This window comes from Petromyzon marinus, unplaced genomic scaffold, assembly GCF_048934315.1.
Source record: "Petromyzon marinus isolate PM22_M1 ecotype Great Lakes invasive population unplaced genomic scaffold, UKy_Petmar_22M1.pri1.0 PM_Scaffold_25, whole genome shotgun sequence".
In the NCBI taxonomy this organism is placed as follows: domain Eukaryota; kingdom Metazoa; phylum Chordata; class Hyperoartia; order Petromyzontiformes; family Petromyzontidae; genus Petromyzon; species Petromyzon marinus.
Window position 1 is genome coordinate 1,347,361 of NW_027423224.1, and position 15,906 is coordinate 1,363,266.

General features: G+C 47.8%; 1 protein-coding gene across 1 annotated transcript; it reads right to left on the reverse strand.

Annotated features, from left to right (window-relative positions):
- Positions 1-8,098: 8,098 nt before the first annotated feature.
- LOC142923019 (uncharacterized) lies at positions 8,099-14,256 on the reverse strand. Its single transcript, XM_076063954.1, has 2 exons — positions 14,018-14,256; positions 8,099-10,652 (listed from the first exon to the last, which is right to left on the reverse strand). Exons 1-2 carry the CDS (start codon positions 14,199-14,201, stop codon positions 10,000-10,002), a joined length of 837 nt encoding a protein of 278 aa, XP_075920069.1. The 5' UTR covers positions 14,202-14,256; the 3' UTR covers positions 8,099-9,999.
- Between the last annotated feature and the right edge of the window lie 1,650 nt (positions 14,257-15,906).

Genomic DNA, 15,906 nt, shown 5'->3' on the forward strand with positions numbered 1-15,906 from the left:
TGGGGGTGAACGCCCGCAAGCACACACACACACAACAGCGACAGTCATCCCCCGAATAGCCTAACCAGAATGTTGGGGCAAGTGCTGTTAGCCAGCAGCGCCTATGAAGGCTGGAATGTCGCACGAGGGGGTGCGTGGACAGCACCACGCCCGGCTGCCTTTGTCTCGCCAGTGGTGATATTTACACACCACACCAGGCACTTATTTGAGGCTGAGTCAATCGACGGAAAGCCCAGCAACCATTAATATAATCGTTAAAGGTGTTGGTCGTGAGTGGGAATCGAACTGGGATCGGTGGGATGGTAGACAGTGTTCACCATTGCACTATCTCTCCCCACACACACACTCACAGGGGTATATGCGTCCGTGCACACACGCACAACAAGAAGACAATATTCGCCGTTTGCCCCTAAGTGGCAGTGACATCACCACAGCGCTTTTGTGCGGTGCTTGGTGCATTTTGAGGTCACTTGAAGTGTCGAAGGATGGCTGGCAGGAAGTCATGAATAGACACAGGTACCATGGGTTGACTTAAGGTGATGACGGGCAGATGCAAAAGCCGTGCTCCCCACTCTGCCAAATTTCAGTGTTTCAGTCGTATAGCGCTCTGCTCATTGTTATGAGTGTCGCTCCACTGCCCTACGCTATTGCTGGAGGGCAACTGCCTCCACCTCCCCAGTAGAGTCTTTCATGAACCTCCTCCACATAGGCCTATCGCGACACTGCTGCTACCAGTCATCAGCAAGTTCAATCAGCTCCACATCCTTCTGTACCACATCAGTCCATCTCTTCTGTAGCCCATGCCGTGCCTGTTTAGCATGATCTATCCGCCCAAATTGAAGCTGCTTGGGGATGCGGTGACAGTGCATATAGACTTCATGACCCAGCCAATGGAGCCTGACTTGCCGGAAGAGCCCACTGATGAGCCTTTGTCTAGATATTTTAGGAAATTTTGGCCTCCTCACAAAGTCCAGTCTGGTTAAACCCTGGATAGATCGTAGGCAGGCTAGACCAAATGTTTCAAACCATTGCAGATAATCCTATAGAGAGAAATAAGGGAAGGCATAACTGTGGTCCAGAAGACATGAAGGTTTGTATGGAGTAACAGATCAGGTAGCTTCCATACAATGTTACGCAGCTGATGAAAATATAATGCCGCTCGAATGAATCGAAGTGAGACCTCGGCTCCCAAAACAGAGTTGGTCATGAGCACACTGCCCAAGTACGGAAATATCTCCACTCTCTCCACAACTGCCTCAAAATACATGGGGAATTGAGGGAGGGGAGCATTTTGATGATGTAAAATACCCAGGGAGGTGATTTGATTTTGTGGGGCTGATGGTAACGGCCCATATTTTAGTAGCATGTTCCGTGTTTAGATGGAGTGTCTCCAACTCCTTAGAGTGGGCAGTAATCACCAGATCATCCGCATTCATAATATGGTTTAACTATAGAGAGCCATACCATGACCGGACTCGTGCATCGATCAGCCTCCCATTATATCTATACCAGATATAAATTCTACTGGTACATCAATGGAAATCGTCTCATTACTAAGTAGTCAAAGAAAATGTTAAGTCGTGTAGGGGCCAGAGGACATCCATGTCGCACATTACTCACATATTCTATCATCCCTTAACTCCATTATATCGATTTCCCATGAGACACAGCAGTTGTTTTTCTATTGTTTATATATGCTTTTCATTACTGTAACTCTGTGTTTTTATTTAGCTTTTGTTATTTTGGTGATCCAGGTCTCTCTTGCAAATGAGAATCATCCTAGTCTCTTTAGTTCTCGCCTGTTTTAACTAAATAAATTACTACTTACTCCATTATGAACTCACCCACTTCCCTTACTTTATGACTCACATAAATACGTCCTCTCCTTCCTCATGAGTCATATATTGACCTGATAACTCAGGCAACCACCTGATAATTCACTGTGCCAACATCACTCACGCACTATTTCACAATCTCACCAATGACCTACTCATCCCATCACTCACTACCTTACTCACCATCCGCTTCCCTCATTGACCCACTGGTAAAATGGAAATACGCAGTCTAACACTCACGTGTTTAAAGAAGCTCCTTCGCAGGTTAGATTGTCTAGATGATTTATTTCACGATAACGTATTTACAACGCAAAAGTACGACTCACATGAACCTTCCCTCGTACAGTACCCTGCATCTGTTCCACCCATCAACACTGACAAAACTATATCCTTTGCCATCTAAGAGAAAGGACGTAGAAGACGGTTGAGTCTGCTGGAAGAATGTACCAAGGAAACTGCTGCAAGCTGCCAGGGCGAGGCTGCGTGGGTAGAAAAGGGAGAGCGAGGCCCGCAATTGGGGCGCTAGCTCGGAGACTGAAGGACGACTGCAGGTGGATGACATCGGGGCCGACTGTTGTACATGGTGGAAACCATTAAGAAAGATTGTTCGAGATTAATGTAGTGGAAAACACTGGGGCTGCAGATAGTCATACCCTTGTGAAGCGTGTGAGTTGCACTCTCTTCTCAAAAATGGAACCTGCAAAGAAGCTTTTGGTGGCAGTGGTGGGATACAGTCTACAAGTTCAAGAAGGAAGACCCGCCGAAGAGCTCCTGCAGAGAACGAGTTATCAACCCTAAGCGCTCCAGGTTTTTCAGACTCGGCAAATGGCGGGAGTGAGAGCCGGACCCCGTTGGCAGCCAAGTTCCCGATGGAAGTGGATGCTCCGCCAAAGACCCAAGAACCAGCATCGCCAAACAAAGAAAATTGGCGGCAGCTGTTGGACAGGTTGGACCACCTTACCTCAGTGGTGGATCGACTGATAATTTCGATGATGAAGAAAAGAGAAGAGGAAGGAACAGGTAGTGCGCGGCTGAAGCCAGATCCATCTCCACCATGGACCGCAATGGCGAGGAGAAAGCGCCATAGGGCAGCAGCCATCGCTTCCCCCCGTCGAGCAGCAGGCGGGAACCAATCAAATGACTCAACCACAACTAGAAGCTGTTCAACAGACCTTGACCACCATGCATAAAAATACGGGAGGTGATTGTATTGCATTCATCAAAAGATTTGAAGCAGCTGTCAGAGTCAGCCGATTGATTGACGATGAAGTGCTACGACTGCTGCCTACGGTGTTGGATGACAGAGCACTATTGGCCTTCTTTATGATCCCGGAAAATCAACCTGCCACAACCCAACAAGGTTGTCAAGGGATGGCCGATGTTTTCTGTCCTGCGTCCAGCGCAAGGCAGCAATTTTCATCCTGGAGAAGAGGAGATAGCGAGCCACTGATGGCTTATAGAAGTACCTTGCATGCGGTTGCAGATGTGGCATTTCCAAGGATGGACATGACAACCTGAGACGTGCTAGTGGCGGAGCGGCTACAAATTCTCCTCTATCAAAGTGGCATTACATTGCCGATTTTGCCAGAGAGTGAGCAAACTTCAATGTAGTTTGCTAAATGCCTCTGGGCACACACAGATCCCAGGGCACCATGTGAAGTAGCAGCCCATGTGACAAGGGTGATGGAGAATGGAGGAGCAGGAGGACCAACGGAGCCAACAGGGACAGCAACAACAGGGACCGCCGCAATGCCCAGCATGGAGGGTGATCTGCAGGCGACCTTGGAAGAGATGGCTGTGGCCATCCAGGGGTTCAACGATTCAAGGTGTCAACTACAGCATCAGCGACCATGGCACAACCACGGAGGAATTCAGGACCATGCGGTGATGTACTGCTACCACTGCGGGAGGTCGGGCCACATCGCGAGAGGTTGCCGAGGGGAAGTCATCCCGAGACAACCAAGAAACACCCAGGCGTGTCGCCTGTACACCCAGCCAGATCACACGTGCACCTCATTTCCAAAACCCTCATCACCAACATCACTAGCACACCACTCGATCACATCGACCTGGAGTGAAACAACAGGGAAAATTCGGCCAACATCTCGGGCTAAGTGGAAAAAGTTAGTGAGATCGGTCGTAGCAGCAGCGACAGGAGCAGCATGGTGTAAACCGACCCTCCCTGACTCGCCGAGACAGGTGATGTCAATAAACACAGCAACGATAGAAAATGATGTACCACCCACAGATCATGATCTTGGGCTGATAAGGACCGAATGAATCCGATTGCAAAAACAGGATGAAATTATACAGTCATTGGCTGCACAGGCAGCTGAATGTGCTCAAACTGGTCAAAATGGGGAGCCATTCATCCCATGGCGAGGACTCCTGATGAGGTGGGACATGAAGATGCAGCGTTGTTGCCTAGTGGTGCAAAAACCCTTGCAAAAACAGTTGCTACTAGAAGTGCACGCCAAACAACAAATGCACTTGGGCCACCGAAACACATTGCTCACACTGCAGGCTCGATATTTTTGGCCAGTTATGTCAAAAGATGTACGCGAGCGGGTAATCATTGTCAGGAGTGTGCAAAAAGGAAACCTGCTCCCCATCCTATACAGCCTCCACTGCAGTCGATCGCAGTGGTGAGGGTAAACGAACTAGTAGCGTTGGATATCCTGGGTGCATTTCCTAAAACAGCAAGGATAAAATAAATATTTGCTCGAGGGGATGGAGTATTGCACACACTGGCTCGTTGCATGGCCGATAAATGACCAAACGGCTGCAATAATAGCAGAAGCCTTTCTCCATGGCTATGTATTGGACAAGGGCCCCACTGAGAAACGTCTAGCAGGCCAGGGTCAGAATTTTTCTACTAACCTGTTGCGAGAGGTTTGTAATATCGTGGGCACTAAGAAAAATTCGAACGCCACCATACCACCTGCATTATGATGGACAAGTAGATAGGCTTAACCGCACGCTGTCCGCAATGTTGTGCCATGTTGTAAATGGTGATCAGATGGACTGGGACTTGCACATCCCAGGGGTCCTAGGGGCATATTGTAGAGTGCCACATGCATCGGCCGGGCTCTTCCCCTTCTTTTTGATGTATGGGAGAGACCCTGAGCCACCTATTGAGGACCAACTGGTGGCTTTCCCTGCTAAAGTTGTGTCGTCACCAGCCTCCCTCAGACTGCCACTAAAAAAGCTCTGTGAAGCTCGTGAAGCCGCGATAGCAGAGTCAGGCAGATCGCAAATAGCAAACAAACGGTTGCGGAAATGAACGGAGACGCCTGTACCCTTTGAACAGGGTGATCGGGCCTGGTTACACTGTCCTGAGGTCCGGGTGAGAAAATCCGCCAAACTACACCATCCTTGGCAAAGCCCAGTGGAATTGTTAAAATCCTCTGCCCGCAAAGTGTTCGCATCCAAATGGGACGCCAGAGATGGGTGGTTAATCCGAGTCGCCCTAAACCATATAGAGAACTGACGTCACAAGGGATCGTTCAGGCTCACAAAGCCGTGTCCAGGGGCGTCGTGATGAATGCCAGGGAGGGGAGCATCCTCCTCACAGAAATACTGCCCTCGCACTCTCCTCTCAGGATCGACCGGAATGAAGATGGCCACGATGAGGGAGGCCGACGGACTAATTTAGAGAGGTGCCGAGAAGGAGTGTCACCAGGTCGAATGTGCTGCTCGACCACACCTACAGTACATATTGATGGCTTGTTGTAAATGTAGGGCTAATGATGTTGCGTATTGTTTGCCTAAGAATGTACACCTTCAATAGGGCAGCCCACGTAAGAGTTTAGTGATGATACTGAATGGTCAAGTTGGGTTGTAATGCCTTCCCCCCCTTGATTCAAGCGCCTATGTTAAGCATTAACCCAGAGGTTAAATGTTTTGTACTCCATGCCCACATCACTGAATCCCGTGTGCGATCCCATTGATTCCCACATAGAGTTCCCTATTACTGGTAGGAACGAAGTTGTAAACTGAGTGTACCAGCCTGCAATAGATGAGTGTACCAGCTTGCAATAGATTAATGCGTCCGTCCGTCCCCTTTCAATACTTTAACGAAGTGAAATCTCGTGCTATTGGGGTGTAAAAATAAAATTGCGCAAAATTCCAATGTTCCTACCAGCCCACCCTGCAGGGACCTGTTAAATTAGAGTTTTAGCCGGGACAGATATTTTTATGGGCAGAAGAGGGTGATGTAGGGTACTGTACATGGCAAAAGTTATAGTGGTGTCAGTGGAGATGGGTGGAAACAGGTGCATGGTACCGTACGAGGGAAGGTTCGAGGTAGAAGACGGTAAAGTTTGCTGGAATAATCTTAAATTAAAGCTTTCATGAATGCAGGGATTCATACTCTTTGGTGGAGACGATAGCACAGAGTGGTGTACCTTCTTTATGACTCTGATATTTCCATCCTACCTGCCTATGTCAGCTGTTATTTCCGACTCTTTGTGTCTCTCTCTATGCCTCTCTCTTAGATCTCTCATGCTCACATGTCCTTTGGATTGCACTCTCATGCCTTTGGATTCCACCACTCTTCGACATTACTTTAACATGCTAATCTCTCACATTAACATAGCCCCTTTCATGCCCTCTATGAGGAGGCCGCTCTCCGTTCTTACATTTACATGCTAATTTCTCACATTAACATCACTGGCCCCGTCCACTTATTTATGGCCCTTGGGCTACACCCATTTCAAACTCTTTTAAACATTCTGCCTCAACAGCAGATCATGCTTTGCCATCTGATGACGGACGCTTGTGTTGCACCCGAAACGTCGTGATTTATTTTATTTTATACCTACGTGACTTTACCGAAAGAACCAAAGAGTATGGAAGATACCAAGTCAGCTTCATCCCAATGGTGCTGTTTAGGCGAAAGTTTATCTATGAGTATATATAGGCTGGCTGACAGGTATGAAGTTACTCCTTTGGTGTTAATATACAACAAAAACAGTGATAAATGTATAACCATTGTCATGGGTGAAGTCTTCCCATACTGGATCAGTCATGGAGATTGTTTCACCATACGCCATCATGCTTTTCAACGTGGGTTGATAACGAAAAGGCTCATGGTCAGTTTGTTTGATGTTAACTATAACCGAGAATCAAACTCAAGTGGCCTGATTCATAGTGCAATGCACAAACCATTGTGCCACCGTTTCACTCGTATGTACAAGTTAACAGGGAAATTAAAAACTATGCCATGTTTTTTGTTTACTGTCAATAAAATGAGAAAATAACATTGCCACGTTGGTCAACCCGTCGTCTGAAAATTACGAGATGTACAAGTCAAAAGTCTTAGGTATAATGCAGACAAGGGTTTTGGTAGTTGGACGATTTCATAATGGGTTGCAGGTGACAATCCTAATCAAATGCCATTTTCAAGATCGTGTGCATAAGTCTGTTGTAGACAAAAACAACGGCCTGCTGATAAAGCATGTCCTGCATTCTTACATGTGTAAAGAAGCTCCTTCGCAGGTTTCATTTTCTAGATGATTTATTCCCGACGATAACATATTTACAAGGTGAGAGTGCAACTCACACGTTGCACAAGGCTATGACTATCTGCAGTCCCGGTGGTTTCTAATAGAGTAGATTAATCTCGAACAGTCTTTCTTGATGGTTTCCACCATGTTGATTTCCAACAGTCGGCCCCGATGTCGTCCACCTGCAGTTGTTCTTCAGTCCCCAAGGCATCAGCCCATTTGTGGGCCACACTCCCCCTTATATACCCGCACGGCCACGCCCTGGTAACTTCCAGCAGTTTTCCCCGGTAGATTATCTCAGCAGACTCTATTGTCTTCTACTTCACTTCTCTTGGATGGCAAAGTTTATAGTGGGGGCAGTGGAGATGGGTTGAAACAGGTACAGGTTACTGTACGGGGGAAGGTTCGTGTGAGTCGTATTCTTGCGTTGTAAATACGTTATCGTGAAATAAATAATCTATCAAATGGAACCTGCAAAGGAGCTTCTTTACACTGATGTGAGTGTAAGCCTGAGTACAATCTCACGTGTTGTTGCTGTCGAGTATTTTAATTTTACCAGTGGGTCAATGAGGGAAGGGGATGATGATTAATGTAGTGATAGAATGGGTGGGTCATTCTTGAGAGCATGAAAAAGTGCGTGAGGTTGACACAGTGAATGATCGGGTGATTGTGTGATCAGGTAAATATATGACTCATGAGGAGAGAGAGGGAGTATTTACGTGAGTCATAGATTTAAGGAAGTGGGTGAGTTCATAATGGAGTGAGTACCAGTTTATTGAGTTGAACAAGGCGAGAACTAAAGCGACCAGGATGAGTCTCATTTGCAAGAGAGACCTGGATCACCCAAATTACCAAAGCTAAATAAAACACAGAGTTACAGTAATTAAAGCAAACATACTATTTTCTTCTTTCGATAAAGCATATATAAACAATAGAAAGACAACTGCTGTCTCATGAAAAATCGACGTAATGGAGCTAAGGGATGATAGAATGTGTGAGTAATGTGCGACATGGATGTCCTCTGCCCCCTACACGACTGAACATTTTCTTTGACTACGTAGTTTGAGACGATTTCCATGGATGTACCAGTAGAATTTATCTGGTATATATATAATGGGAGGCTGATCGATGCCTGAGCCGGTCATGGTATGGCTCTCTATTGTTAAACCATATTATGAATGCGGATGATCTGGTGATTACTGCCCACTCTAAGGAGAAGTTGGAGACACTACAGCTAAACATGAAGCATGCTACTAAAATATGGGCCGTTACCATCAGCCCCACGAAAACAAATCACCTCCCTGGGTATTTTACATCATAAAAATGCTCCCTTCCTCAATTTCTCATGTATTTGGGGCACCTGAGGAGAGAGTGGAGTGGGCAGTGTGCTGATGATCAAGTCCGTTTTGGGAGCCGAGGTCTCATTTAAAATAATTCGAGCAGCATTATATTTTCATCAACTGCTCAACAGTGTGGAAGCTACCTGGCATGTCACTCCATAAAAATCTTCATGTCTTCTCGGCCACAGTTATACCCTTCCTTATCTCTCTCGAAAGGAACATTAAGGTTAGCTTGCCTACGATCTATTCAGGGTTTAACCAGACTGGACTTTGTAAGCTCACAGATTCCTAGAATATCTGGACAAATGCCCATCTGTGGGCTCCTCCAGCAAGCGAGGCTGCGTTGATTGTGTCATGCAGTCCGTATGCAGTCACGGCATCCCCAAGCAGCTTCAATTTGGCTGGATAGATGGTGCTAAATGGGCGTGGTACGGGGTAGAGAAGAGATGGACTGATGTGGTGCAGAAGGATGTGGAGCTGATTGGACTTATTGATGACTGGTATCAGCAGTGTCATGATCGGCTTCTGTGGAGGAGGTTCATGAAAGGTGCTGCTGGGGAAGTGGAGGCAGTTGCCCTCCAGCAACAGCATAGGGCAGAGGAGCGAGGCTCAAAACAACGAGCAGAGCGCCAAACAACTGACACAAATAAAGTTGGCACAGTGGGGAGCACGGCTGTTGCATCTGCCCATCATCTTCCTAAGTCAATCCATGGCACCTGCGTCTATTACATGACCTCCTGCCAGCCAGCCTTCGACACTTCACGTGGCCTCAAAATGCACCGAGCATGGCACAAGTGCTGTGGTGATGTCACCGCCACTTAGGGGTGAACGACGGTTGTCGCGTTGTTGTTGTGCGTGTGTGCACGGACGCATGCACGCCTGTGAGTCTCGTGTATGGAGAGATAAAGAGAGGCAGCCGGGCAGGGTGCTGGCCATTCACCCCGTGTGCCATTCAGAGCTTCATAGGCGCTTGCCCCAACATTCTGGTAAGGCTATACAGCGGATGATTGTCGCTGTTGTGTGTGTGTATGGACGTTCACCCCCCTCCCACCGCCCCCGTGTGTGCAGGGACTCATTACGCCCCCTCCCGACAAGCAGACCGGCATCCGGACTAAAGGTAAGTGACAATAACATATTTTTTTTCCATTTAAGTAACTTTATGTTTTGCTCACAATACAGTATTTATTAGAGTGTTGCATGCAAATGTACAATATTTTGTCTTATATATGACTTAGTTGATGTTCTATGGGGTATGTTTGTCTTTCTGAGTAATGTTTTAATTAGGGTGGTGTCATTTTCACAATTTCCCCAATATTTTTAAATGGCCGACTTGCGCTTCAGCAATTTTCGGAACCAATGGCTAAATCTCTTCATCTTCTTGGGCTTGGTGGTGGTGGCAGAAGTGGTGGTGGAAACGGTTGCGGTGGTGGAAGCTGTGGCAGCGGCGGTGGAAGTGGCGTCGGTGGTGGTGGCATTGTACATTTGAGACACGGTCCATATTAGCTCTTTCAGCTGGCTACGGAGATGCAGGTTCTCTTCTTGCAGCCTCTTTTCCCCATGCCACATGTCCTCGTGACGCACCAGCTTCCCGCGCAGCCTAAACTGTTCCTGCCCTCTCTGCGGATTCAGGAAGGTCAACTTCCTCAGGTGGGCGTGCAGCGACCTCCGGAGATCTTCGTTTTCACAGCGCAGCGACATTTGCCGCTGTGCTGCATTGCAGTCTCGGAGAAAATCCGCATGGAGAGACTTGCTCTCCCTGCAAGGCACTCTCGTGGGCTCCAGCTCCAACTGGCGCTCTTTAAGCTGTTGAACCAGGCTCCTGATCTCTCTCTGGAGAGTCTCTCGGTTCTCCATGAACTCCTCCAGCTGATGCTGTAGCTCCAGACGGAGCATCTTGCTCTTCTGACAGAGCTCCACATTCTGCAGGCCCATCCTCTCCGTAGACAGCGTCGTGGTCTCATGGTCAAAGTCTGAAATGGAAAGCGTAAAAAGAAGATATATGAAGATCCCCATCCCAAGCATGGCCAAGCCCAGAACGCCAACGATCAGCAGCACCATGCTCAGTTCGAGTTGACGGCACGCGGGACAGAAGCAAGTGTGAGACACGTCACGAAGGGGCGTGTTATTTATCGTGACGTCATTACCGGATGTGACGTACACTATGACGTAACAGCCATCTCTGCCCACTTATTGTCAATCATTGCCCACCACGTGACTCCACGGCCCTGCCCCTAACCGTGCAGCTCCTCCCCCATACTCTTCTTCCGCCTTCCCCACGTGACGCGAAGCGAGCCAATCACGCGAGAGGCGGCGCGCGGTCGGCCCCGCGTCCGCTTCCCGCCATTCTTGCAATGGGCGGCGGGGCCGCTCAGGGTGGGGCGCGGGGCGCGGAGGCGAGTTCACTCCACGTCGCGAGTCGGGAGGAGGGACGAGGGGGAGGGGCCAGGAGGGATGAGGGGGAGGGGCCAGGAGGGACGAGGGGGAGGGGCCAGGAGCGGGAGGGGGGCGGAGCTGAGAGCTGCGAAAGTTTGGGGTACCACTACTTGAAAAATATACTGTACCACAGAAATTAGTTTATGTTTAGTTCGATTTAGAACATCTTTCCAATGGTTGCTTAATTTGAAACCAACTTCTCGGTTGAAATTGTGTCTGTGTTTGTAGATCTGAATTGCCTCGTGAACAAATCTCTGATAAAAACCCGTGGGTTTGCAAAGAACCTTGGTATCGGAGAAAATTATATCGTGATCACCCACAGCATTGTAACAGTGATCAGCAAAGAATTCGTTTTGCTGTGTTTCAAATCTGATTTGTGCTCGTGAATTCGGTCAGAGACATGTCGCTTTGTCTCCCCGATATAGCAATCACCGCAGGTACAACTCAATTTGTAAACCCCGGGGTACTGTAAGTCAGGAATGCCATCCTTCACGGATGGGATCAGATCACGAATTTTGTGTACTGTATTGAACCGGACCTAGATCTTGTGTTTGTTTAGAATTTTGGAAATCTTTTTAGTAACGCCTGCTATATATGGTAGTGTGATGGTTTTGGCCGGAGTATCAAGTGGTTGTTTCTGTATGGAGGGAGAAACAGCTTGGCGGATGGTACGGTCAGAGTAACCATTCCTTTTGAGGGCCAGGTGTACATGTTTTAATTCACTGGTCAGGTGGTGTTGGTCCGAAATGCAATGAGCCCTATGGTATGAAGTTTTGATGAGAGAATTCTTTTGGGCTGGGTGGTGGTGGGAATCAGGTTTCAAGTAGGAATCTGTGTGGGTGGGTTTCCTGTAGACAGAATGCCCCAATGAGCCATCAGGTCTCCTCTCAAACAGAACATCTAAGAATGGTAGCTTAAATTTCGATTTAAAGTTTTCGTGACTGCAAGGATTCATCTTCTTTGGTTCTTTCGGTAAAGTCACGTAGAATGAGAATAAAATAATAAATTGATAAAATAAAATAACACAATAATATTCTCACGACGTTTCGGCCACAACACAAGCGGCCTTCATCAGGTGAAGGGGACGAGACTGTCTGGAGGACAGCGCTGGAGTGAGAAAGCCACGCTGAGATCGCGATCTTTAAGCTGTGAGAAGAAACAAAGCGCCTTGACAAAGGAATTAGCATTTAATTTAGCATTGAAATGGCTGAGTGATTAGCTTGTGACTGGTCACAGAAAAGGCTATATTAAAGTTAAAGCATACACATCCGCAAAGGCACCCCTTGACAAAGGAATTAGCATAGAATTTAGCATTGAAATAGCTAAGTTAAAGTATACACATCCGCAGAGGCACTCCTTGACAAAGGAATTAGCATAGAATTTAGCATTGAAATAGCTGAATGATTAGCTTGTAACTGGTCACAGAAATAGCTATGTTAAAGTTAGAGCATATACATTCACCGAGGCACCTAGTACAAATCAAACAGGAGAATTTAGCATTGAAATAACTAGGCGAATTTAGCATTGAAATAACTGAGTGATTAGCTTGTGACTGGTCACAGAAATGGCTGTTGAAGTTAAGGCCTACACATCTGAGCTATTCACTGTAACTGGGTATACAATACAATATATAATGAATACTATATCATGAACCAAAAAAAATACTAAAATATAAATTACCTCAATGTTATCAATAAACTCTATATTCTCCAATCAGCTAAGCTACCAACAATAAGTCGTTATATATCACAATGCTATATGGCGAAAAATGGGTGGATTCTTACCCTCAACTTTAGCACCACGGATAGCTACGGGTCCCGTTGAGACGGACGAGTTCATCGATGGTCGGAACAGAGGAGGGGGAGAGAGACAGCTGCGAGGCGCTGTTATACTCCATGTTGTAAACCATACCATTAACCACGGTTAAGCTATCCGTGTTGCTAAAGTTGAGGGTGGATTCTTACCCTCAACTTTAGCAACACGGATAGCTTAACCGTGGTTAATGGTATGGTTTACAACATGGAGTATAACAGCGCCTCGCAGCTGTCTCTCTCCTCCTCCTCTGTTCCGACCATCGATGAACTCGTCCGTCTGAACGGGACCCGTAGCTATCCGTGGTGCTAAAGTTGAGCGTAAGAATCCACCCATTTTTCGCCATATAGCATTGTGATATATAACGACTTATTGTTGGTAGCTTAGCTGATTGGAGAATATAGAGTTTATTGAAAACATTGAGGTAATTTAAATTTTTGTATTTTTTATTGGTTCAGTATATAGTATTCATTATATATTGTATTGTATACCCAGTTACTGTGATTAGCTCAGATGTGTAGGCCTTAACTTCAACATAGCCATTTCTGTGACCAGTCACAAGCTAATCACTCAGTTATTTCAATGCTAAATTCGCCTAGTTATTTCAATGCTACATTCTCTTGTTTGATTTGTACTAGGTGCCTCGGTGAATGTATATGCTCTGACTTTAACATAGCTATTTCTGTGACCAGTTACAAGCTAATCACTCAGCTATTTCAATGCTAAATTCTATGCTAATTCCTTTGTCAAGGGGTGCCTTTGCGGATGTGTATGCTTTAACTGTAACATAGCCTTTTCTGTGACCAGTCACAAGCCAATCACTCAGTCATTTCAATGCTAAATTATATGTTAATTCCTTTGTCAAGGCGCTTTGTTTCTTCTCACAGCTTAAAGATCGCGATCTCAGCGTGGCTTTCTCACTCCAGCGCTGTCCTCCAGACAGTCTCGTCCCCTTCACCTGATGAAGGCCGCTTGTATTGTGGCCGAAACGTCGTGAGAATATTATTGTGTTATTTTATTTTATCAATTTATTATTTTATTCTCATTCTACGTGACTTTACCGAAAGAACCAAAGAAAATGGTAGCTTACCATCTTTCTCCACTTCCATGGTCTTGTTCTTCTGACAGAGCTCCACATTCTGCAGGCCCATCCTCTCCGTTTGCAGCGTCGTGGTCTCGCGGTAAAAGTATGAGATGGAAAGCTTAAAACGAAGATAAATGAAGATCTCCATCCCAAGCATGGCTAACAGAACGCCAACGGTCAACAGGGCCATGCTGAGCTCGTGTTGACGGCACGCGGGACGGAAGGAAGTGTGAGGCACGTCACGAAGGGGCGTGTCCTATATCACCGGATGTGACGTACACACATCCCTGCCCGCTTATTGGCAATCATTGCCCACCACGTGACTCCACGGCCCCGCCCCTTACCGCGCAGCTCCTCCCCATACTCTTCTTCCGCCTTCCCCACGTGACGCGAAGCGAGCCAATCACGCGAGAGGCGGCGCGCGGTAGGCCCCGCGACCGCTTCCCGCCATTCTTGCAATGGGCAGCGGGGCCGCGCAGGGGGGGGGGCGGTGGGGGCGGGGGGGGCGGGGCTGAGTTCACTCCACGTCGCGAACGGGAGGAGGATTGACGAGGGGGAGGGGCCAGGAGGGACGAGGGGGAGGGGCCAGGAAGGACGAGGGGGAGGGGCCAGGAGGGACGAGGGGGAGGGGCCAGGAGCGGGAGGGGGGGAGCCGTGGCGCCGCTCTTGGGCCGCGAGGCCTCCCCCTGGACCCGCGGCGCCACGCGGAGACCGCGACAGCAGCAGCAGCAGGAGGTGGTGGTGGTGTTTGTGGTTGTAGGCACGGGAGAGGTGGTGGTGGTGTTTGTGTTTGTAGGCACGGGAGAGGTGGTGGTGGTGGTGTTTGTGGTTGTAGGCACGGGAGAGGTGGTGGTGGTGTTTGTGGTTGTAGGCACGGGAGAGGTGGTGGTGGTGTTTGTGGTTGTAGGCACGGGAGAGGTGGTGGTGGTGTTTGTGGTTGTAGGCACGGGAGAGGTGGTCACGGACAGGCGGTGAGTGCCGGGTGATGGAGGGGGGGGGATTGCAGGGTGAGTGAGTTAATGAGGAGAATTAATAGGTGAGGAGGGTGAGTGAGTTGAAGGGTGAGGTGAGTGAGTGGGTGAGTGGTGAGTTCACGACAGGGAGATTGGGGCTGAGTGAGTGAACGCAGCGCACGGTAAAGATCCCCTGAGAGCATTCGCAAGAGTTGGACATTGAGTGCCGCTGTCAGGGTCCACACGCAAATTACTCACTTGGCATGATATACAAATTAACCATTGTAAACGATAACTTTAAAAAAGTCCGCTATTTGTCAGAGCTAATGCGATGTGCGTTTTGCATATTTGTAGCACGTTATAACCATCGTCAACATCGTCATTTAGAGTAACCATTAGTCCATACGTGTCACTTGCTAATAGTCCCCGGGTCAATCACAACTTTGCCGTGCGTGCAGGCTTTGTCTCTGGCTGCTCGCTAGGGCTGCGATGCCTTTCCATGCCACAAGATGACGTTCATTGCTCCTTCCACACCGCGACAATATTTACTGCAGTGTTCTATAACGCGGCAGTTGCGTTGCTGAATAACACCGCGTTGTGTAAACTCCCTCGTTACAATGACTAATACAGGGTAAAGCACAGTCCGTGATAACAGCGTGAGATGCGTGTGTCGGCTGAACAAAGACTGAGGCGCGTGGGGAGCATCAGGAAGCATCCAGCAGCATCCCAATGCCTCGTGTGACGCTGTGCCCAGGCAGCCGTACAACCGCACATTCCTACTCGCGCGACGTGGTTCTGTTGACTCAATCGCGTTATATCCACTTAGCATCCGTGTTATAAAACGTGTTCCCTAATACATCCATCGTGCTATATCCAAATGGCGTTATGAAAACACGCGTTGAGGCAGAACGAACTCTATAAACTATTTTTATTTTACCAGGT

Excerpts from the sequence above, each read along its gene's own strand:
- LOC142923019 (XM_076063954.1), bottom strand. The coding sequence starts at position 14,201 with ATGGCCCTGTTGACCGTTGGCGTTCTGTTAGCCATGCTTGGGATGGAG. Across the intron at positions 10,653-14,017 it reads CATGGAAGTGGAGAAAGATG|ACTTTGACCATGAGACCACG; the intron begins GTAAGCTACCAT and ends TTTCCATTTCAG.